The sequence below is a fragment of the Carlito syrichta genome, unplaced genomic scaffold (genome assembly GCF_000164805.1).
Source record: "Carlito syrichta isolate Samal-C Ts95f unplaced genomic scaffold, Tarsius_syrichta-2.0.1 Scaffold303153, whole genome shotgun sequence".
Taxonomy (NCBI): Eukaryota; Metazoa; Chordata; class Mammalia; order Primates; family Tarsiidae; genus Carlito; species Carlito syrichta.
Genome location: NW_007247249.1, coordinates 1,183,365 through 1,207,516, shown reverse-complemented (window position 1 = coordinate 1,207,516; position 24,152 = coordinate 1,183,365). Strand labels below are relative to the sequence as shown.

Genomic DNA, 24,152 nt, shown 5'->3' with positions numbered 1-24,152 from the left:
GATCCTTCCGCCTCAGCCTTCCGAGTAGCTGGAACTGCAGGCGCGCGCTACCACACCCGGCTCATTTTGATTTATTGTAGAGATGAGGTCTCGCCAAGTTACCCAGGCAGGTCTTGAACCCACGGGCTCAGGCAATCCACTCACCTCAGCCTTCGAAAGGCGCGGGATTACAGGCTGAGCCACCGAGCCCAGCTACCCACCTGAAATTTTTATGCCCAATTTCCTGGATGTGGTAGATATTTATTAATCCACAGTAGTTCTGAAATACTTTGTCATCAAACTCCTTTTTAAATAATGAATCATCAATTCGTCAAAGTGTTTCCATAGTAGGATAACTAATACTGTTATTGTAGACCTAGTTATCAGGCTCAAGAACTGGTAGGTAAAATAAAAAGAACAGGAGTCTTTAAGGAAAGTTAACATTCAACTTGGAATATTAGCTTAGACAAGGACTACTGAGCGTAATGGGACCACATACTCAGCACTCAAAGAGAAACAACTATAAGGAGGTTGAAAAGTTCTCCATAATAAAAATGATTACATGAGTAAGAAAGGGGTAATGCCCAAAGAAACCAAAAATACTGTCTAGATACCACTATGATTAACTTACAAGAGAAATACAAAAGGTAGAAGAGCCACATAATCAAGGACAGAGAACAATGGCATAATTTGGTGAAAAATCAGGAGACTAAAACCCAGAATGAGCCAAGGCTTGCAGAATTCTCAAGGACAACAAAAAAGAGCTTTTAAGTTGTATTCTGGGAAAGAAAGTCTCCTAACTGGTATGAACAATTTCATGCTAATTGATGACAGAATCTGAAACATACTGTACAACTATATGTCAAAGAGAATGATTATCAGAATGAAAAAGACAGAATACTGACTTGAAAGACTAAATCCTACAGAGGCGAGGAAATTGTAACACACTGCTTAAAATTCCAAATGCACTAAGGGCTCCTGGCCCAGATTAATTAAATCTCATGACTGAAAGAGCTAACAGAAGAAATATATGCACTGCTCTGGTAATCTTTCAGAAATACTGGTATGGAAAATGGAAGTGATGTGATGTAAAACTGTTGAATTCAAATGGTGCCCTCATTTTCTTTTTTTGAGTTGGAGTTTCACTCTGTTGCCCAGACTGGAGTGCACTGGCCGCTCCCAGTCACCGCAGCCTCGACCTGCTGGGCTCCGGCGATCCTTCCGCCTCAGCCTTCCAAGTAGCTGGAACTACAGGCGCGCGCTGACATACCCGGCTAATTTTTTTGATTTATTGTAGAGATGAGGTCTCACCAAGTTGCCCAGGCGGATCTCGAACCTGTGGGCTCAGGCAATCCACTCACCTCAGCCTCCCAAGGTGTGGGATTACAGGCTGAGCCACCGAGCCTGGCTCCTCACTTTCAAAAATGGTTAAAATCATAACTTGGTTAGCCTAGTACTGAGTAGGTAAGAGAGCTTATTTTCCAAAAATAATCTCAACATTATTTCCAGTCCCCCATAATATTTCAAAATCCTTTCATTTCTTTTTCTAAAAACAATTCTTCTTAAATTTAATTTTTAAAAATAGAGATGGGGTCTTTCTGTGTTGCCCAGGCTGGTCTCAAACTCCTGAGCTCAAACAATCCTTCTACCCAGGCCTCCCAAAGTGCTAGGATTACAAGTGTGAGCCACCACGTCTGGCCATCTTTTCATTTCTCATCAGGCAAATATTTAGCCCCATCCTTGAACCTGGACAGGACTTTATGATTGGTTGCCTCAAGAAACAGAATGTAGCAGAAGAGATGCTGCATGACTCACAAATTTCCCTTCCTCCTTCATGCTATGAGGAAGCCCAAAGTGGTCTATGCAGAGAGATCATGTGGAAAGGCCCATGTGGAGAAAAATGAATGCCCCATCAACAGCCAGAATCAACCCAAGACATATGAATGACTGGATCTTCAGATGATTTCAGCACCAGCCTGTTTTCCAGCTGAGACTCCGGACATCATGGAGCAGAGGCAAGTCACCCTCACCATTCCCTATTCAAACATAAGATAAGAGTCTACTATAGAAAATCAAAATTGTTTAAATTGTTTTAATTCACTCACAGAAAAAGTGATCACTAGGAGCCAGTAGGATTTCTCTTAATTTTTTTTTCAGAAAGTGTTGAGATCCTTTTGAACAAAAAGTATGTCTTATTTATTGTTGCATTTCAAACTCCCAAGAGTACCAAGCACATTGTTTAAAAAAAAAAAAAACCTACAAACATAAACTGTATTAATTTTATTTCTGTTTTTGACTTTGTTAGAATGTTAATCAAAGGAAAACTAGAGGTATAAAATATAAGAATTTCAGCATGTGATCTAACAATTGTACTGCAAACAATAACATCAAGTAAATAAAAGCATTTCTCCAAAGAAGACTGCAAATGGCCAATAAGGGCATGAAAAAGATGTTTAACATAACTAATCACTTATTTCCAGGCCTCTTCTAAAAGACGGTAATTTAAGATATGATTTCAGATTCTCTCTGATATCTTTCCCTAACATGTCACTCTGAAAACAGCCCAAATTTTCTCTGCTGCTTCTTTTTATCCACAAGTATGCCTGGAGTTACATAACTAGAAAAGCAAACAAAGTAATGAAAGACTCACCTCACCAACAACTATCATTCTTTATGTGACCTATGAAGAAAGGACAGGGTTTTAAACACAGATTCAGGCCAAGAGCAAAGGCTCACGCCTGTAATCCCAGCATTTTGGGAGGCTGAAGCAAGAGGAGTGCTTGAGCCCAGGAGTTCAAGACTAGCCTGGGCAACATAGCGAGACCTCGTCTCTATAAAAACTAAAAAACTTAACTGTGTTTAGTGGTATACGCCTTAGTTCTAGCTACTCAGAAGACTGACGCTGGAGGATTGTTTGAGCCCAGGAGGTTGAGACTGCAATGAGCTGTGATCGTGTCACTGCACTCCAGCTTGGGTAACAGAGTAAGACTCTGACTCAAAAAAATACAAATATATATTACATATACACATGTATCTATAGATAGACTCAGAATAATTTGGGAAGTTCTTTATTACTATAGTTTGCCCCCAAACCTTTTATCTCTTTTTTAAAAAGTTCCCCATTAAGTAGCAAGAATTGAGATCACGTATTAGCCTTCTTCTGTTTTAGTAGATTGTCCAGTTTCTACAATAAGGATTATTCCTGGAATCTGGCTTAGAAAAATAATTGAAGGGTTGTGGTATTTGTGGAGGTGGTTAAAAAATGGTCAGCCTTCCTGGCAGGAACCCAAGTAAAGAGAGTAGCAGAGCTCAAGATGTTTTGCTGGGTTAGCTTAAGAAAAAAAAAAAAAAGACAGATTTACAGGGACTTTTCTTCAAAGACACCAGCAAACAACAGCTATTAAGTCACTTCTGAAGACAAGATAAGCAGAGATGTATGAATGTATATACTTATTATATATGCATGTTGTGGTATGTATATATATGAGAGACTACATACATATATATCCTATCTCTAGCTATGGAGAGGGCCTAGAAGCAATGACATCCTGGTAGCCATAAGCACAACCAAGACCCAGATATTGATTTCACAGAAGTCATTTTGAAGAACTCCCACTGTCCAAGTCTGGGACAATTTGAACATCAAGGTAAATAATAACAGAGTACAACCCTTTGGGCAAAATAAAGTTATTGAGACTGTGCTGATAAAGAAAGTAGGCTTTACCCTATCGTAATACATAGCTCTACAAGGTCTATGGAATTAGAAACATTACGGTTTGGCAACCACCATAGTAATAACTGATTTAGGAAAGTACCAATAGATACTGTTGAGTAAATGTCTGATGAGAAATAGAATATTTAGAATTTCAAAGTATCTCCCACAAAATATATTAGTTAATAAACACAACATCCTTAGTCAGTAACTTCAGTGGAGAAACCTAGTAGACACATCTTAACCACTGATAAAAGCTAGCATCACCAGTAATGGAATAAATTATCATCATGTACCTCCTGATACAATGCACTGTAGCATCACTTCAGAGGTATTTCTGCCAAAAAATGCATAGATCACAAGAAAACATCAGGCAAATCCAAACTGAGGAACATTCTAAAAACGTCAAGGTCATGAAAGAGAAGGAAAGACTTAGAAACTGTTCCATATTGAAAGAGATTAAAGAGACATGACCACAAAATTTAATATCTAAACCTAGGTCTGATCCTGGACCTGTAAAGGACATTAATGGGACAAGTGGCAAAATCTGAATGGGAACTGAAGTTTGGATAGTAACACTGGGTCAATGATAATTTTCTAATTGTGATGGCTGTACTGCAAGAGTGTCTTTCAATTAATGAAACACACACCCACACATTAAAGAGTTGTGGTAGACAGTATTATCCGCCGCCAAAAGATGTCCACGTTCTAATCCCTAGAACCTGTGAATGTGACTGTTACCTTTTATAGCAAAGAGGAATACAAGTTGCAGGTGAAATTAAGGTTGTTAATAACCTGACCTTAAGATAAAGACTACCCTGAATTATTTAGATGGACTCAGTGAAATCACAAAAGTCTTTAAAAGTGGAAGAGGCTGGCAGAAGGAGGGAATCAAGAAGAAATGTGATAAAAGAAGCAGGCTCAACATTATGCAATAGGAAAACTCAATCCACCGTTGTTGGTTCTGAAGACGGAGGAAGGAGGTAACAGCCAAGGAACTCAGGTAGCCTCTAGAAGCTGGAAAAGGCAGGGAAATGGATTCTTCCCTAAAGCTTCTAGGAGGGATCAACCCAGCCAACACCTTGATTTCAGCCCAGGGAGACCTGTGTCAGACTTCTGACCTACAAACCTGTAAGATAATAAATTTGTGTTGTTTTAAGTCACTAAGTTTGAAGTAATTTGTTATGGCAACAAACAGAAAACTAATATAGATTGTGGTGCCTGAAAGGAGAGTGCTGCTGTAACAAAACCCAAGAATATGAAAGGGGCTTTGGAACTGGGCAGTAGAAAGGGACTAAAAGAATTTTGAGGACCATGACTAAAAAAAACAAAAAAACAAACAAAAAAAATAACCAAAAAAAAAAACCAGGATGAATTGCTTTGAATAGACTATTAGTAGAAATATGGATGTTGTGTTGGTAAGGATATGGAGAAATTGGAACCTTCTACACTGTTGATGGGAATGTAAATTGGCGCAGTCACTTTGAAAAACAGTGTGGCAGTTTCTCAAAATGTTAAATAGAGAGTTATCATATGATGCAGCCAATTCCACTCCTAGATATATACTCAAGAGAAATAAAATACGTGTACACTAAAACTTATACACAAATACATGGTCATGGCAGTGTTATTCCTAATAGCCAAAAAGTGGAAACAGCCAAATGTCTATCAATTGATGAATGGGCAAATAAAATGTGGCATGTCCATACAATGGAATATTTTTTAGCCATAAAAAGGAACAAAGTACTGATACATGCTAAAATGTTGATGAATTCTGAAATATTATGCTAAATAAAAGAAGCCAATCACAAAGGACCACATATTGTATGACTCCATTTATATGAAATGTTCAGAATAAGCAAGTTTAAAGATGGAAGGGACAGAGGATTGGTAATGATAGCTAAGAGGTGCAGAGTTTCTTTCTGGGGTGATGAAAATATTCTAAATTGATAGTGGAGATGACTGCACAACTTTGAATATACCAAAATCCATTGAACTGTACACTTAAAACATGTAAATTGCATAGTATATAAATTATATCTCAAAAAAGAAAGAAATACAGATGCCAAAACAGCAAATGAGGGCTCAGAAGGAAATATGTTATTCAAAACTTGTGGAGCGGGAATCCTTGTTATATAGCAGCAGAAAGTTTAGCAGAATTATGTCCTACAATAACATGCAAAGCAGAATTTACAAAGATGGTAACCTTGTTTCTTCTTGTTGTTTACAGTAAAATGCTGAAGGAAAGAGACAGACTGAGGGAAAAGTTGTTAAACAAAAAGAAACGAATACTCAGTGATTTGGAAAATTCTTTCCAGATCACAAAAAACTAAAATTAAGATATTCACTACCTAAAGAGAAAATGTCATGTGTGTGGCCATGCAGCCTTTTGTTGATACCTCAGAAAGACTGAAAGGTCAGACTATTCAGTCCATAAAAGGCTCTTTGAGGAGATTAAGCATGTTACTAGTAGATGCCCTCAACCATCTCAGCAGAAGCCAAAAATAGAGACAGGATTACTTGGAAAAGATTTCTAAGGGAGCCTCTTGTCTAATGGAGAAAATCCCCATGACACACAGGAGACCTGCAAGGTTCTTAACAATGCTATACAAACAGAAGTACTGCCAGCATGAACTAAAAGTGAGAGAAAGAAGATGAAAAGAAGGCTCTCATACCCATAAAATTCCACAGACTAGAAACAGGCTGTCAAAACTACCCAGCTGCAAAATCATGTGCCATCTGTCATGAAGGAAGGCTGGAGGGTGGAGCTATAAGCCCACAGGGACCCCAAAGGATTATTCTCAGGCCTTGGAACCAAATGGAGTTTGCCTGGCTAGATTTCAAAACTGCTTGGAAACAGAGACTCCTTTTTTCCTTCCATTTTCATCTGTAACTGTTATCCTATGTCTCTCCTACTACTGTGTTTTGAGAGCAGGTAACTTGTTTCTTGAGTTTCACAGATGAAGAGAAACTGCCTCAGGAGGGATTGGTAAAATATAACCAGAGCCTCACCCATATGTGATTTAGATAGTGAAATTCAGATGAAATTTTAAGACTCTGAGTTGATGCTGTAATGGGTTGAAACTTTTGGGAATGGGGTGAATGTATTCTGCCCGTGGGATATATATAATCTTTGAGGGTTAGACTGTGGTAGACAAAATAATGCACCCCTTCTCCAAAGGTGTCAATGTATCAATCCTCAGAATCTGTGAATATATTACTTTATATCACAAAGGGACTTTGCAGATATGACTACATGACAGAACTTGAGATGGGGATATTGTCTTGATTTATTTGGGTGTGTTCAAATGTATCACAAGGGTCCTTAGAAGTAGAAGAGGGAGGCAGAAGAAGAGGTCAGAGTGATACAAAGTGAGGACACTGGGCATAGTGGCTCACATCTGAAATCCAAGCACTTAAGGAGGCTGAGGTGAGAGGACTGCTTGAGCTCAGGAGTTTGAGACCAGCCTGGGTAGCATAACAAGACCTTGTATCTACAAAAAAATTAAAGAAAAAAAACTAGCCAGGCACAGTGGGGCTCACCTGTAGTCCCAGCTACTTGGAAGTCTGAGGTGGAAGAATCGCCTGAGCCCAGCAAGTCAAGGCTGTAATGAGCCATGATCATGTCACTATACTCCAACCTGAGAGACAGAGTGAGACTCCCAACTCAAAAAAAAAACCAAAAAAAACCAGAAGAACTCTGCTATTGCTTGCTTTGAAGAGGGAGAAAGAAGGCCACAAGCCAAGGAATGTGGGTAGCCTCTAAAAGCTGGAAGAGGTAAGGAACTTCTGGAAAAAAATACAGCCCACACAGACAACTTAATTTTAACCTAATGAGACCTATGTCATACTTTTAACCTACATAATGGTTAAAGACAAAAAAATTGTGTTATTTTAAGCCATAAGTTTGTGAAAGCTTTTATAGCAGGAGTAGAAAACCAATATGGTAATAATGGAACATCAGCTTTGCAACCTGTTCTTGAGTCATTCAGACATGTTAACAAGCTGGGAATCTGAGTTACGGTATATGGGAACTCTGTGTATCATTTCTGCCATTTTTATATAAATTTGAAATTGTTTCAAATTATTTTTTTCATTAATGGAAATTACATTTTGATTTACCAGAATTTTCTGAATATTAGTTCTGTGGGATATATTACCTTTCTAAGGCTAGAAGACAGAATTTAGTCATCTCTGTACTAAAAAGGGCTGTGGTAACCTTTATGTTAATCTCCCTTTACCCTGAAGGGTTCACCTCATCTTCATAGCTGTACTCAGTTGAACAAAAGTAAGGGAAATATCAGGTAGGCTAAGGAACAACCCTCAGCACTTTCTCTGCCTCTAGATTCTCTGGCTCCAGAACCTTTTACCTGTAGATAGTGATATGGGGGGATACAGGACGGTTTGAACATGTGTTCTTATTCCAAAACTGCTCCATCTCTTCTTTGGCTGTGGTTCCCAAAGGAACAGCACTAAAATAAAACCAGAAAATTTTAAAATTACAAGTAAGCCTGATTTATACAAAAGCAGAAAATGCCTCTATCCAAAAAAAAAAAAAAAAAAAAAAGTAAGCTGGTTTAATACTTTGCATAACAAAAATATTCTTAGGAGAGGTTAAGGTGGACTGGACAAACTCATTGTTTGTCCTCCACTTACCTTTTTTTGAGTCTGAGTCTCACTTTGCTGCCCAGGATGGAGTGTAGTGACATGCTCACGGCCACCATAGCCTCAACCTGCTATGCTCAGGCAACCCTTCCCCCCAGCCTTCCAAGTAGCTGGAACTACAGGTGCACGCCAGTATATCCAGGTAATTTTTAAAATTCATTGTAGAGAAAAGGTCCCGCCACATTGCCCAGGCTAGTCTCAAATTCCTGAGCTCAGGCAATTCTCTCGCCTCAGCCTCTCAAAGTGCTGAGATTTCAGATGTGAGCAACCACACCCGGCAATTTTTATGCCAAGTTTGATTCAGTTAATAACCTCAAAGAAGTCATATCAGAGGATAGCTCAGCTTTCTAATCTTACCCAATACACAGGTCTGGCAATAAAAAGCCCACATTTCAAAACCATTAGCATAAATGGGCTATCCTTTCCCAGGCCACTCATGCGATCTCATCCATTATTATCTGCTCTTATCTGACTTTTCAAGATTCCCTTTCAGATTCTCAAAAATCAGGAACTGAATTCAGCTCAGTACCTCTGAATAGTTTCTTGGTTCCCTTTCAGATTCTCAAAAATCAGGAACTGAATTCAGCTCAGTACCTCTGAATAGTTTCTTGGTTTCCCTTGTCACGGGGCTAGGTTGAAACAAACGGTCAAACAGCTATGCTCAACAATTTAATTTACAATGTGCCTATAGTAAACGTAATTCCATCTCTCTCAAAAAAATATTTCCCTATAGATTACTTATTAGTTATAAAAGGAAATAATAGTAACTTTATAGTAGAAAAAAACCTAGTACACATTCTTATTCAAATGATCAAAGTTTAAAATTACTGACAATGGGAAAATATGGCATCAAATGGCTTCTGATATGATGATGTACTCAAGATATAACATCACCTATAGCTCTAGCCAAAAATGCATAACCTGAAACAATCAGACAAACCCAACCTGAGGAACACTACAAAACAACTAGTCTATAGTCCCAGCTACTTGGGAGGCTGAGGCAGGAGGATCACTTGAGCCCAGGAGGCTGCAGTGAGCTATGACTGTGTCACTGCACTGCAGCCTGGATGACAGAGCAAGACTCTGTCGCAAAGAAAACAAAAAACAAAAAACTGCTCTGTATTCTTCAAAAATGTCAGTGTTATAAAAGACTAGGAAAAGCTAAAAAGGCTAAGACACCGTTCCAGATTATAGGATACTAAAGAAAGAGGACAACTAAATACAATTTGTGAGTCTGATTAGATCCTGGATGGGGACTGGGGATTATATTTCTATGAAGTACATTATTTGGAACAAATGGAAAATCTGAAAGTCAATTATATCAGATAAGAGTTCATCAATGTTAAATTTCCTGAATTTGATAATTACGCTTATATAATTACACTTGAATTTATAATTGTGCTATATAATTACAAAGACAGTTTATTTGTCCTTAAGAGAAGTGTTTACAGGTAAAGGGTCATGATATTCACAATTTACTCTCAAAGCATTCACTGAAAATAAAATAACAATAATTAAATATTTATCAGGCTGAGCCACACTAAATTGTCAATATTCAGCCAGTTATGACATACCAAAAAAACCAATTTTATGTGGTACAACCTAAAATACAGAGAGAGATCTAAGTAAACATAGCAAAATGCTAACAATAAGTAAATCTGAATAAAAGGCATATAGAACTACATCATACTTTTCTTACAACTTTTCTGAAAGTATAAAATATTTCCAAAATATAAAGTTTAAAAAAAACAAACCACAAAGGCAAGCAGCCTAGGAATAATATAGCATGAAATATATTTAAAGTCCTGGGAGCTGCCCAAATCAAAGGTTATAAGAAAAAAAAGCATTAAGGGAAGAAAGATAAAACAGAAAGAAGAGAATTAGATATGCAGGAAGGAATCAAGAAGACAAAGCAAATCAATGAAGTTAAATACAGCAGAAACGCTGAAAGTAAGAAAAGTAAGACCAAATAAATATCTTTCTTTCTTTTACTCCCAGCTGAGAAAAATAGTGACCACAATTACTAAAGTTTCAGCCAGTTGTCTACAGCAAAATGTCTGCAACTGCCTGCTTTCATACATAGCCCCCAAATCTAAGACAACAACCTATTGCTTTTTCCTCAAGGGGGGAAAGAAAGATAATGTCCAGACTCAGAAACTTACTTTCTGATACAGAGCTGAGGACTAAGGTGGGCTCGGAGGCAATGACGGCCAACATGTCTGCAAGATAAGAGAATCAAGAATCAAAATACATTTAAAATCAACTTCAGTTTGTCAACTTCTCTATTTTTGTGCTGAGATGGACTAAAAATAAGATGAAAACAATGACAGTATCCTTAATATCAGTTTCTAGTTGAAAAGCTACAACCCTAAGTAACTTGAGAATAATCAGAAATATTACCTACAAATGCAAATAAAGTTTTAACGCAACACAAATAATACAAGGTAAAGTAACCAGTTGGTAATGTTCAACAGAGAAATATAGCAAGTGATTTTTTTAAAGCTAGGTCTTACAGGTGATTAAAAGACAGGATTTAAAAAAAAAAAAAAAACAATGCCAGCTCAGGTGCAGTGGCTCACACTTATAATTCCAGCACTTTAGGAAGCCGAGGTGAGAGGATTGCTTGAGCCCACAGGTTCGAGACCAGCCTGGGCAATTTGGTGAGACCTCATCTCTACAATAAATCAAGAAAAATTAGCTGGGTGTGGTGGCACATGCCTGTAATTCCAGCTATTTGGAAGGCTGAGGCAGAAGAATTGTCTGAGCCCAGCAGGTCAAGGCTGTGGTGGCCCCAAGCAGCGAGCCACTGCACTCCAGCCTGGGCGACAGAGTGAGACTCTGACTCAAAAAAAACCAAAAACAAAAACAAAAAAAGCCATTGGCAACAGCAAGCATAAAGCTTAGTTATAGCAGAGCTATATCAAATGAATGAATGAATGAAAGGTTAAAGAACAAGGATTCTGGATGAATTTCAAGTCAAAAGTCTCTCATATAATAGTGCAAAATATATGGGAATGCAAAATGTTTTTACCAACCCCATAAAAGCATACTTAAAAGGAATACACAAGTTTTCTCTTTTTGAGTCAGAGTCTCACTCTGTTGCCAGGCTGGAGTTCAGTAGCACTCTCACAGCCACTGCAGCCTGGACCTGCTGGGCTCAGGTGATTCTTCTGCCTCTGCCTTCCAAGTAGGTGGAACTACACAGGAGTGTGCTACCACGTCCAACTTATTTTTTGATTTACTGTAGAAATGAGGTCTCACCAAGTTGCCCAGGTTGATATTGAACCCCCAAGCTCAGGCAATCCTCTCACCTCATCCTCCCAAAGTGCTGAGATTACAGGATTGATCAATTGTGCCCGGCCAGGCACACAAGTTTTCTATTAAAAAGTTGCTATTTTTGAAATGTATACATCAGTACCAAAATTGTTTTTCAAGGTAAAAACTAAGATGTACCCAGACATTCTATATAAGGAGAATTTAACTGATCCAGTTATCACGGATCAGTTGAGCATCCCTAACTAGGAAACCCAAAATCTGAAATGCTCCAAAATATGAAACCTTTTGAGCGCCAACAAGATGCTCAAAGGAAATGCTCATTGGAGCATTCTGGATTTCAGTTTAGCAATGCTCCACAACAAAATATAATGCAAATATTCCAAAATCTGACATTTTAAACAGTTCTGGTCCCCAAGCATTTCAGATAAGGGATACTCAATCTTTATTATGAAAAACACATGACCACCATACCCTTTAGTCACATAATTATATCAAGTCTTTCCAAAAGCATTTAAGGCGATCAGAATGAAGTTAGAGACTAAAAATTACAAGTAGCCGGGCTCGGTGGCTCAGCCTGTAATCCCGCACCTTTGGGAGGATGAGGTGAGTGGATTGCCTGAGCCCGCAGGTTCGAGACCCACCTGGGCAGCGAGACCTCATCTCTACAATAAATCAAAAAATCAGCCGGGTGTGGTAGCGCATGCCTGTAATTCCGGCTACTTGGAAGGCTGAGGCGGAAGGATCACCGGAGTCCAGCAGGTTGAGGCTGTGGTGGCCGGGAGCGGCCATTGCACTCCAGTCTGGGCGACAGAGTGAGACTCCAACTCAAAAAAAAAAAAAATTACAAGTACACTGATTCAACATACGTTAACATCATATTCACTACATGCAAGGCACTATAGAGACACAAGATCTTCCAAGAGCCAACGACCTTCTAAAAAAGATCATGATGTCCCTCACACCATTGACAGTAGATGCACAAACATTTCAAAAGCCTTATGCTTTACACTGGTACACTAGAAGGGTCTACTATTTGAAGAGAAAAATCCAACCAACACTTCCTTCTTTAGCTTTTCCCTCTTTCTGGCTTTAAAGGCAGGAGGTGAATACAGACATTGTGTACCAAGGCTCCCAGAAAGAAGTGGGAACAAATCTCTTTAAATCAATTGAATTGTGACTCTGAAGTTGCAGGGCATGCATTCCTCACATCAAGCTAGGCCCAGTCACTCAGCTACCCAGCAAGAGTTTGCAGATGTGGGTTGGAATCTATGGCGTGCTCTCTGTCTAGTGCTATTGTTTCCCAGACAAATACCAATGTAAACTTTCCACAAGGCCCTTACAGAAACTAGTTGCACAAATGCCATAACCTTACTGGAAATATGACAAAAGTAGATATCTACCCTTGCCTTTCATGTGAAACCAAGAACTTTGAAAATATTTTTCTCTTTTTTCACCCAAGAATAGTGCTTTATATGTTACTTCTAGAAAGCAAGAGCATTTTGTTTTATTTTTAATTAACAAGCCAAAACTTATAATTTTTAGTTAGTGTTGTCCCATTCCAAATGCACTATACATGTCTCCCCCAAATATAATCATTGTTCAAATCATTTTTGAAACTCTTCTCTGGAGTGGGGCAGCAACAGTAACATCGAAATGTCATTGGAAAGTTAAGAAGCCAGACTGGAGTCTTAGATCTGCATAAATTGTGCAATTTCAAAGAATGACTGAGCTTCAGCTTTTTCACGTATGAAATGACATTGACAATAACTATCTTACTGATGACTGGGAGAATTATATGAGAAAATGTACAGAAAAGCATTCTCTAAACTGTAATATATCACATATATGTATCATATATATCACTGGTCCCCCCCAAAGTGTTTAGAATTTACATCACATTCTTTTTAAAACCTTCAGTGGTGCTAAAAATATTCATCTGCTGAAAATGAACTTGATTTCTGGAAAAAAACAGAAGTTATTCAAAGCCAAGTCTATGTGATCAAACTGAAAAATACTATTTTTAATCTAAAACAAGATGTGACTATAATACGAGTTTCTCTTGTATGTCCTCTAAGCTTGATTTGATGGTATCCCAAAATTTCATAAATGTCTTGGTAACAGCAACAATAGATTTATAACCTTAAATGATGAACAGCAATAATTTGCATATAGGTTCTGATTAATGATTTATCATCTAACTCCCAAGCTACAAACTAAGTCTTCCTCATTCCTTTTCTCTCTCTCTCTCTCTCTGTATATATATATACATATATATATGCACGGCATCACCCAATCCTACCCTTACCATTTAGGAAACTTCATTTCAATCCATTGCTTTGGTCTATATCCTCTTCATTTCTCACTATGACTATAAGAGGAACTCCCAAACTGATCTCCCTAGCACCAATCTCTTCCCTATCATTCAATATCACCAACACTGACTTACTGAAAAATAAAGCTGGTTTCATCATTCTTCTGCCTGAAAGTCTTTAACAATTCCCCATTGTACAAGTGAAACTTTTAAGATTCAAACTGTGGGCAAACAAGGCACTTCTCATCATGGCCCAATCCAACTCTCTGCAGCTATCTTCCCACAAATTCCCTAAACTTCCACCACACTGAACGTTGCATTATGTCCAAATAGAGGAAGCCCTCTCATTGACTACATGCCTTTGCTCATGATAGTCTCTGACTAGAACCTTCCTTACAGCCTGATAAACTCATTCCTCAAGACCCAACTCCTGGATGGCAATATCACCATTTCTTTAGCCTTACTTGCCATATCTGCCATGCTCTCATACCACTTGCTCCTATCTATCAACATTTATTATGTTGTTTAATAATTAATCTATTTATTTATCTCCCCTGCTAGACTTTGCACTCCTCAAGGACAGGACTTTGGAATACTTAGCATTCATGGCACCTAAAATGTCTGACACATAAAAAGACTAAAAAATAAAAAAGGTTTGTGAACGAGTATGTTGTTTTAAAAAGTAGCCACATGAATTGAGAGTTAAACCTTATTTTTTAGAGGTGTTTCATATACAGCATTTAATACAATGAGTACTGGCCAGATAGTTAATGACTCTTGGTGACTTTGTGCTTAAGAAGCATGAACATTATTAGATAAAAACCCAGCTGTCATTAATTAATTCTCTATCTCCTTCTTGGTTTTGGCGAGTCATTCCTTGACTGAGTGACAAGGGTGTGTGTTAACTGGCTGTCTGTTCATCCCTGGCTGGTCCCCAAACTATTTAGGGAATATACAAAATATAGAGCATATATTCAAAAGCCACGATACACAATATCCTAATAACTAGTAAGTTTTAATTAGTCAAGCATTAAAAATGTTTAAATAGGGTGGAAAGGAGGAAGGACGAGACGCTGGTCTGGTCAAAGGATACAAAATTTCAGTTAGGAGAAATAAGTTCAAGAGATACACTGCACAACACGGTGACTATAGTTAACGATGACTGTAAATCTGAAAATCACTAAGAGTAGATTTTGAGTAGATTTCAAGTGTTCTCATCACAAAAAAAATGTGAGGCAATGAATGCTAATAGCTCCACTTAGCATACACAATGTATATATATTTTAAAACATCATGTTGTACATCATAAATACAATTTTAAATTTTCAGTTAAAAACAAGTAAATAAAAAATGTTAAGTTTAACCAATATTTATCTTAAGTGGGCCCAAGTTATTACCATTTTCAACTCACAAATGAGGAAACTACAATCATAAAATCAATGACTTTGATTTGTCCAAAATGGAGAACTAGAAAGCAGCTCCTAGAATTTCTTAGAAAGTATTTTCCTTTGAGGTTAAATCAACATGTTATAAATAGTTGCAACCTCCTCTGGTAAAATAGAATTAGACCGGGAACTTCTATTAAGAAAAAAAAATGGCCGGGCTCGGTGGCTCAGCCTGTAATCCCGCGCCTTTGGGAGACTGAGGTGAATGGATTGCCTGAACCCGCGGGTTCGAGACCCGCCTGGGCAGCGAGACCTCATCTCTACAATAAATCAAGAAATCAGCCGGGCGTGGTAGCGCATGCCTGTAATTCTGGCTACTTGGAAGGCTGAGGCGGAAGGATCGCCGGAGCCCAGCAGGTCGAGGCTGCGGTGGCCAGGAGCGGCCACTGCACTCCAGCCTGGGTAACAGAGTGAGACTCCAACTCAAAAAAAAAAAATGTTTTTAACTCTATATTTCTTCTCCTTTAAAGGGCCTCATAAGAAATAGAGTAGCACCCTTTCCGTGAGAGCTTCAGATTACCACTAATTAAAAAGAAATGTATTTCTTGGCATTGAATCTTAATGTAGACAGAGCTACACGACTCAAAATGATACTATCTGGACACACTTAATGAGTATGAACTTCAGCTTCTAAGTATTAACCCCCAAAATAGACGGTTTGGAATTAATACGATTATTTCAAGTTATATATTAATTCTACCAAGAGTCTCTAGCATCTACCAAAATGTGAAAAAAGATACATACGGAGATGAAAAAAACAGGGAGAAAATAAAGGATTAAGATCAACCTGATTTTGTCACCGAGGAATGATTTTGTCACAGAGAAAAACTAAACAAAGTCCCTCTATTTTTATTCTGGGTGACTGAAGTGGAAAGAGAAATGAGAGCACATTTGGGAAAATCGGGAATTGAAGTCTCAACAGCACTGAAGCTAACTTTCCATAACAAATAATTTCCAAAAATAGAGCTGGCACAAATTTTTGCTGGGATTTGTACCAGGAGTGTCTAAAGGCGCTAGTCGCTACGCCTAGTGAGGTTCTGAGGAGAGAATGCAACCCAGACACTGGAAAGTTTAGGAGGGAAGAAACTCTGGGTATGTCTCCCGACAGCTAATGCACCTTTTACAGAAAAAGTGGGCCATCCACTCCCTCGCCCAAATACAAAGAGAAACTCAAAATGAATTTCCTGGGCTGCTTCGGGGCATCGGGGGACCATTCTGGGTGCTACTGCTCCATCGCCAAGCCCAGTGGGGATCCAGGCCTCCCGCACCCTCTGCCAGGAGCCCTGAGAGTGCCCACTCACTGCCAGCAGCAGCCAGCGTTTGCAGGAGTCTGAAGCAGAGGCAAAACGCACCAAGATCTTTCTTCCCGAGATCCCTAAATACGACCTCGAAACCGTGGGACCCACGGCTGGCTGACCTCGAAGCTATTTATTTCAAGGCTCGGCTCTGGGTACGGTCCCGAGGGCCTTTTGGAGAAGACCTAGAGACCAGGAAGGGAGAAAGGAGGAAATTCGCCCCGCCCCTCGGTATGGAATAACTGACCCCGAAGCCCCAGGGAGCGCACCGGAGCAGCCGGGGATGGGAAGAGGATCGCTAGGACTCCCGAGGGCGTGGCCTTCACACCCGTGGGTCCCTTCCCTGCCCAGGCACGGGGTAAACAGCCAGTTTAAGTCTCCCGAGGGACACGGGCACCGACTCCCAGCCCCACACTAAAGTCACCTCAGCAAGAGCGCAGCCATCTTGGGTTCCGGCCTGGACGGAAGTGACGTCCGCCCCGTCACCTGTGGGCGGAGGCGGGCGGCCGTCACGTGACGGCAAGGCGTGCCTTAAGAGGCTTTCTCCGAGGGCTTCTCTGCTCAGCTGCGCCGTAGGATCGGTTGGCTTTTCCTCAGTTCGTGGCTCTTCTCCCAAGATCCCGCCCCCCTCCACTGACTTGTTCCGGAGATGGCCAGGGTTCGGCAGAAACGCCGCCGGCCCCGAGTCTGTAGCCTGTGTTCCACCTGCGGACGCATTCACGTTTTATCGCACCCGCGGACCGCAGACTTGCCCAGCTTCTTCCTCGAGGACTCCGCAGTCTGCTCCACAACCCCTCCCTCCCAGGTCGGCCCCAAAACGTCGTGGCTGGCCGGCGGAGACACTCAGGAAAAAGATGCGTTGGGCTCCCGGCGGTTTTAATGTGACGCTTCACCCAGAGACACACAAGTTGAGACCTAAACTGGGGAGTAGGAGGAGAGGCCGCCATTCCCCAGAACGAGGACCCTCCTCTACCCGCTTCGAGGAGGCCCACAGTGCCTGCCGGGTTTGAGCTGTCACATGAACCAGACGCCCACCAGGCGAGGACAACGCTCCCTTGTTGCTTGTTTCAGCGCAATGTGGGCGACACCCACAGCCAGAAGAACCTGGAATGGGGGGGCGAACACGCTTTGATTTATGTATATATACATAAACAGTGTTGAAGAATGCAAGGACAGGGATTAACTGCAGAGCACTCACGACTGAAGAGAGAAAAAGAGCGAGCGAGAAAAGAAAGGAACAGAGTGCAAAAGTTCTTGACCCTTTTGGCGCGGTAGGGTGGGGAGGAATAAATGGCACAGCCCAGAACAACTCCTATTTCTAAATAAAGCATACTGAGTTATATTAATATTCGGATCTTATTTATATTTAGCACCCCTGCACTTTTAAATAGCACTAATTCACTTATTTCTGCATCAGATGATTAATACTATTTTGCATTTCTATACTGCTTGACAAAGAAAGCACTTTCATAGACTTTAGGGTTGAAGGGGCTCTTAGGAAGCTCTCTAATCCAGCATCCTTGACAGTTCATCTTCAGGACCCTGCTCCAACACAGTTGATGATCGGCATCTTAAAAAACAAGTTTCATTTAGTGAACAGCTTAATCATTAGAAAGTTGTTCTATTACACTGCACTCCAGCCTGGGCAACAGAGTGAGACTCTGGAAAAAAGTAAGAAAGAAAACACAGTTTTCTGCCATTGAACTTCCAGTTATTGATCCTACATTGGCCCTCTGAAACTTCACCTTAACAAAACCAGTAAATGCACCTTTCACTCAGCTATTTAAATAATTTCGTTTAATATATATACTGACTTTTTGCCAGGGTCTATGAAAAGTGCTGTAGAGGATTCGAAGTCCTCAAGAAGCTTAAAGCCTTAGCAGGATCAATAAATAAATACAATAAAGAAAGTAGCGATGCCATGAAAAGGGTACAGATAAAAGGAATGGGATAAGGAGAAAATGACTACTTATAACCGGGAGGTGGGTTTAGAAATGTTTTCTTTTTTTTCAACAGTATGTTGAGTTGCTCTTTTCTAGGAATGTTGATTACAACATCCTGTAAACATTTTGATGATGATGATTTTGCCTGTGAACTTTATAAGCAAGCCTTATATTTAGAGCTCTACATCCCAAATCTAATACCAATCACCCAACCCACCAGGACTGTGCCAAGGAGTTACTGTGAGACTGGCGCTTTACACAGATGAACTTGCAATACTCATAGCAGAAACAACAGTGACACCGCACTCAACCTCTAGAATCCATAACTGCTGGAAAAGAATGTCACATTGAAATTCAAACCAAACATAAATCAAACTCTTTATTACCAGAGCTTAAAAGTTAGCAGGAGGGCCAGGCACAGTGGTGGACACCTGTAGTCCCAGCTACTTGGGAAGCCGAAGCAGGAGGATCACTTGAGCCCAGGAGCTCTTGCTATGGTGCCCAGGAGGATCACTTGAGCCTGGGCACCATAGCAAGACCCCATCTAAAAATAAAAACACAATATGTAAAAGTAAGCAGGAGGAAGAAGCAGAATCTGGCCAAGGCCTGAAGTGAGAGAAAGACAGGGGAAGGAAAGAAGGGACAACAATTCCAGATGGGAGTATGAGAGGTTTGGTGAAAGGCAAAATCATTTCAGATGATCCCGTGGAGGGAAACAAAGAAGGCAACAATCAGGAAAGCTGGGTCAGAAAGGTTTTTGCTAGATTTGCCTTAAAACTCAGCTCTCACCATGTAGACATTCCCATCACTAACTCCACCCCAAACTCTTCAGGAGCCTCCCATGATATGCCAAACTAAATCCATCCTCTTTAGCCGTCACTTAAGGTCCTTCACTAACTAGCTTCAACTTTCCTGTCCATCTTGTTTCCTATTAAGTCACTCCAAGTTCGCCCAAATGAAGTCAAAGTGGATGGCATAAGATCGGCCCTGAAGATGCCCAATACTTCACAGACAAACACAACACACACGCATGCACTTGTGTGCACACACATTTTCTCTTATTTGTCCTTGCTTTCGCTGCTCTGCCTGGTACCCCTCCTTACCTCCCTTTTCTAAAATAGCACTTCTTCAGGCTTGATTCTCATCTAATATTGCCTCCTAGACGTGACTACTCCTTTTCTGAACCTCATGTGTTAAATGAAGTTTATTTTTCATTTCTAATCACCTACATGATTTACTCAGTCTTCTTGATGTTGCAACTGTGTCTCTCTCCTTTGTACTCCAGTACTTTGTTCATTACTAAACTACTCATCATGGTTTATTATAGTGGGTTGTTGATGGTTTTGTCCTCTAATCCTCCCATCTCTGCTCCCCCACCCAAACTAGATCTGGAATTACTTGCAGGCGAGACTTAATTTTTATTCTTTTTGTATCACCTGCCTTCCCATAGTTTACACATAGCTGGTACTCAATAAAAGTGTGTTGCTTTGCTCCAAATTGATATGAACTTGGACTGTAGCATGAGGCATTGAAGGACTTCCTGACAGAGGGGGAAGGTCTTCTTCCCTGGAAATAGCCCAGTGGAGAAAAGCTATCTGGGAAGAGCCACCCAGGATGCAGGGAGACGGGGGGAAAAAAGGATTCCCAAAGGACCTGGTCATGTCAGCAAGTTTGTAGTGCAGTCTATGGTGGTCACAATGACAAAGGATGTCTGATTTTCAGAGTTCTCTAGAGGAAACCTGGCTCTTGTTCCTAGGACTGAGGCAGCGTTTTCAGGCAAGAAGACTTAGGAGGAATCCCTTTTTATGGCTTTTGGATTGAGACTCTCTGTCTATCTGTTCCTCAGAGAAGTGTGTCTGTGTCCCTCTTCCTGTCCCTCTCCCTCGCCACCCCCCAACATTCCAGCCTGGGGCAGGGAGAGGCCAGTAGACACAAAGCTTTCTGTGTATGGGGTGGTATGTGGTCCCCCCACCCCTCCACTCAGACTATACAATGCCCCTTCTGCTCCCTGCACTCTGCCCCACTCCCCACCACCTCTCAACTGCAAATGCCAGGCTGCAATTGGTTACTAGCTCAGGACAGCCCCCTCATGCTGGAGCCCTGGGGGATTTTAAACGGGTTCCAGGAATCCCCCGCTCAGGTCCTGGTCCCCCACTCTCCAACCCCACAGACGCTCTGGGCCTGGGCCCCTGCCCCTGCCCAAGCTATGGCTCCCGGGGCTCCTTCTTCCAGCCCCAGCCCTATCCTGGCTGTGCTGCTCTTCTCTTCTTTGGGTAAGTGGAGCCGCCTCAGTCTGGGAGCCTTGGGACTTAGGTGGTCTCTCAGCAGCATCCCACTGCTTCCACTGCACTCCCCACTGCTGCCAAAGAAAGAGCCAGCAGAAGTAGGAAGGTGACATTGTATTCAGAGAGAAACATACATTTAGAGGGAGGCAGTAGAGGCATGATATGAGGGCAAATGGTAGAAAGGAGTGTGGAGTGCTCCCTAGACTCAGGCTGAAAACAGTAACTTGCGCCCAGTGCCATACTAAGAGCCTAGCGGAAGCAGTGTGAGAGCTGGGATGGAGCAGAGTCAAGTGCCTGGGCCAGGCCCCACTCATTCCCTTGTGGTACAGGAGGTACCTAACCTTAGTGCCCCGAAGAAAAAGTTAGAGTATGGTCTAAAGAGGTTAGCCCACGGCTTATGGTCTCAGCTCCGCAGATCCTGTCTTTTAGTGTTTCTCTCCGTGACTCCTCGTCTATTATGTGGGTGCATGGAGCAGAAGGGAGGTTCTGTGAGATTCTGGGATCTTGTCCCTCTAAAGCTGTCTTCCTTCATAGTTGACCAGCCCTTTCCTTTGTCCCCTGGCAGATGCTGGGTGAGCAAGAGAAGGTCAAAGCAGAGTTATTTAAATAGATTCTTCCCTTCTCTGCACTGCCTTGAATCCTAGCACAATGAGTGGGTAGCAGGCAAGCCGGGGTGAAAGTGGGGGATGACAAAGGAAGGGGGACTGGATACAATGTCAAGGTTCTCCACTGTCAGCTCCGTGAGTCCTAGACTCTCCTGGGCTGTACTGTACTATTCTGGGGTACCTTGAGAAAACAGGAAGGACATGGAGGTGGAGAAGGGCATGGTAAGAGAAATGGGAGAATTAAACGTGGAGCATGAGTGGAGGGAGATGACTGTCCCAGCACCTGTGTCACTCAGCCATTGAACAGAACTGAGAAGGGCGATGGCTGATGTTATGACAGGAAGAATAGAACTCATCCTATAAATAACCTTCCTTGTTATATTGGGGATTAACAAGAAGGCTGTGAGGTGGAAGTCCCAGGAGGTGAGTAAATGATACTGGTGCTGAGGTGGGAGATTCAGGACAATGGGGTGGGGGTGACATGAGGACCCCAACATTGGTCAGAAAATGGGACATTGTTTGGTTGCCTCCTCCCCCTCCTGTAGAACAAAAGGGTCTACAGTTGCCCCTACCCAGGGCCAGCCCACACACATAGTCTCTCTGGAATGACCTTCCTTGTGTGGGTGAGTCTTGGGAGTGGCACTGGGCTAGAATGGCCAGGAGGAGGGCGAGGATGGTCCGAACCACAGAGAGCTCCCATGCAGAGTCATCTGAGCTCTGGGCATAGGGTCTTACTCTTCACCCAGCTGAGAGGGTATGAAGTCCTTCCTCCCTGATTCCCAGTTAGGAACAATCTATATGGCAAGCAGGGATTCAGCAGTGAGAGCAGTTATGCCAGGGAGGAAGACTCACAATCTCTAGTTACGTTCACTTTTTTTCTGCAAGAAATTTGTTTGTCATACTGTGAAATACTATGCAGCTATTGAAAACAAGATTGATGTCTGTGAACCAATGTAAAAAGCTCCCCTGGATACATATGAATCAAAAAAAGAAAAGAAAAAAAAGAGTGTAATGCAATGTGTTCGCAAAAAAGAAAGCACCACAAAACTATTTGTTATAAGTGCATGTATATCTTGAGTTTATTGAGTTTATATTGAATTTAAGTCATAGGAAATGCATGCACATTAAACGGATAACAGAGGTTATATCTGGGAGGGGACCATAGGAAAGAAGTTGGTTGGGGTGTGTGTTAATGGAGACCTTAGCTTTATTTCTATTGCTTGAATTGTTTATAAGAAGCACACAATATGTATTACCTGTATAATTTATAACAAATTTCAAAAACTTAAAACTGGGCACTAAAGGATAGATTAAGAGTTAGTTACTGATTGGAAGAGAAAGTGAGCCTCGAAGACAGAGCCCAACCTTGGGAAGTCCTCAAGAGAATTCTGTTACTGCTGATTTCATTTCCTCTACAGAAGTGCTGAAGAGCTTAGACAGCATCTATGCTCATCTATTCAGATTGTCCAGAGAGACCTGGGCTTCAGAATTGTTTCCGTCCCAATCCTTCCCATGGCCTGTGATCTGGGATTCCTTGATATCCTATTGATCTCACATCCCCATAACCCTTACTGGGCCCACATGCATATCTGGTTCCCCCTCTGTGCTTGCAGTGCTGTCCCCGGCCCAGGCCATTGTGGTTTACACGGACAGGGAGGTCCATGGTGCTGTGGGCTCCCGGGTGACCCTGCACTGCTCCTTCTGGTCCAGTGAGTGGGTCTCAGATGACATCTCCTTCACCTGGCGTTACCAGCCCGAAGGGGGCAGAGATGCCATTTCGGTGAGTGCGTGGGGGAAATCCTGGGGCTGGATAACAGAAAGGGGATTTCAGAGAACAACAGAAAAGAGACCTTGGACTAAGGATGGGGAGATCCTTTATGACCATAACCCAACTTTGGTAAGGTAAGTGACCATCTTTGTCATCCTTAGACCAGGACCTGTCTGCATTGCCCCCTCCCCCAGCACTGCCCTTTTCAGCCCAGGATCCCTGGCCCTGTGGCTGGAGCTAAGCTTTGACATCCCTGTTCTCACTATGGTCCTCTCACATGCTCCCCCCCCCCCCCCCCCGTTCCTCGTAGATCTTCCACTATGCCAAGGGTCAGCCCTACATCGACGAGGTGGGGACCTTCAAAGAGCGTATCCAGTGGGTAGGAGACCCTCGCTGGAAGGATGGCTCCATTGTCATACACAACCTAGACTACAGTGACAATGGCACTTTCACCTGTGACGTCAAAAACCCTCCAGACATAGTGGGAAAGACCTCTCAGGTCACGCTCTATGTCTTTGAAAAAGGTGTGAGAGGGACAGGGGACAGGGGTCTGGGAGGCAGCTCAGGGAGGGCCTCCAGGAGGACAGGTAGTCTGGAGGAGGAGGCCGAAAGCCCGGCCTAAGGACGTTCGGGCTCTGGGAGGGTGGCGCAGGCAGCCTTGGCTAGGAGTCCTGCATCCTCAACCACAGGGAATTGGCGTGGAGCTGGGAGCCACGGTTCTGGTCCCTGCTCATGCCGCCACTTGTCCTCCCGCCTCTCCTAGTGCCAACTAGATACGGGGTGGTGCTGGGAGCCGTGATCGGGGGTGTCCTCGGGGTGGTGCTGTTGCTGCTGCTGCTTTTCTACCTGGTTCGGTACTGCTGGCTGC

General features: G+C 41.9%; 2 protein-coding genes across 3 annotated transcripts in view; one reads left to right on the top strand and one right to left on the bottom strand.

Annotated features, from left to right (window-relative positions):
• SDHC (succinate dehydrogenase complex subunit C) overlaps positions 1 to 17,149 on the bottom strand; it is a 43,507-nt gene extending 26,358 nt beyond the window's left edge. Inside the window, exons 1-3 of one of the 2 annotated variants that reach the window (XM_021712265.1) lie at positions 17,108 to 17,149; positions 10,519 to 10,575; positions 8,062 to 8,163 (exon numbers count right to left, since the gene is read on the bottom strand). In XM_021712265.1, the coding sequence (XP_021567940.1) occupies positions 8,062 to 8,163; positions 10,519 to 10,575; positions 17,108 to 17,127 (179 nt within the window). In that variant the 5' untranslated portion in view covers positions 17,128 to 17,149. The remainder of the gene's footprint in view (positions 1 to 8,061; positions 8,164 to 10,518; positions 10,576 to 17,107) is intronic. The other variant, XM_021712266.1, reaches the window with a different exon arrangement.
• Positions 17,150 to 20,768: 3,619 nt separating this feature from the next.
• Positions 20,769 to 24,152, top strand: part of MPZ (myelin protein zero) — a 4,158-nt gene continuing 774 nt past the window's right edge. The window contains 4 exon segments of the mRNA XM_008057907.2: positions 20,769 to 20,899; positions 23,130 to 23,296; positions 23,595 to 23,808; positions 24,048 to 24,147. Of these exon segments, the coding sequence (XP_008056098.2) occupies positions 20,833 to 20,899; positions 23,130 to 23,296; positions 23,595 to 23,808; positions 24,048 to 24,147 (548 nt within the window). The 5' untranslated portion in view covers positions 20,769 to 20,832.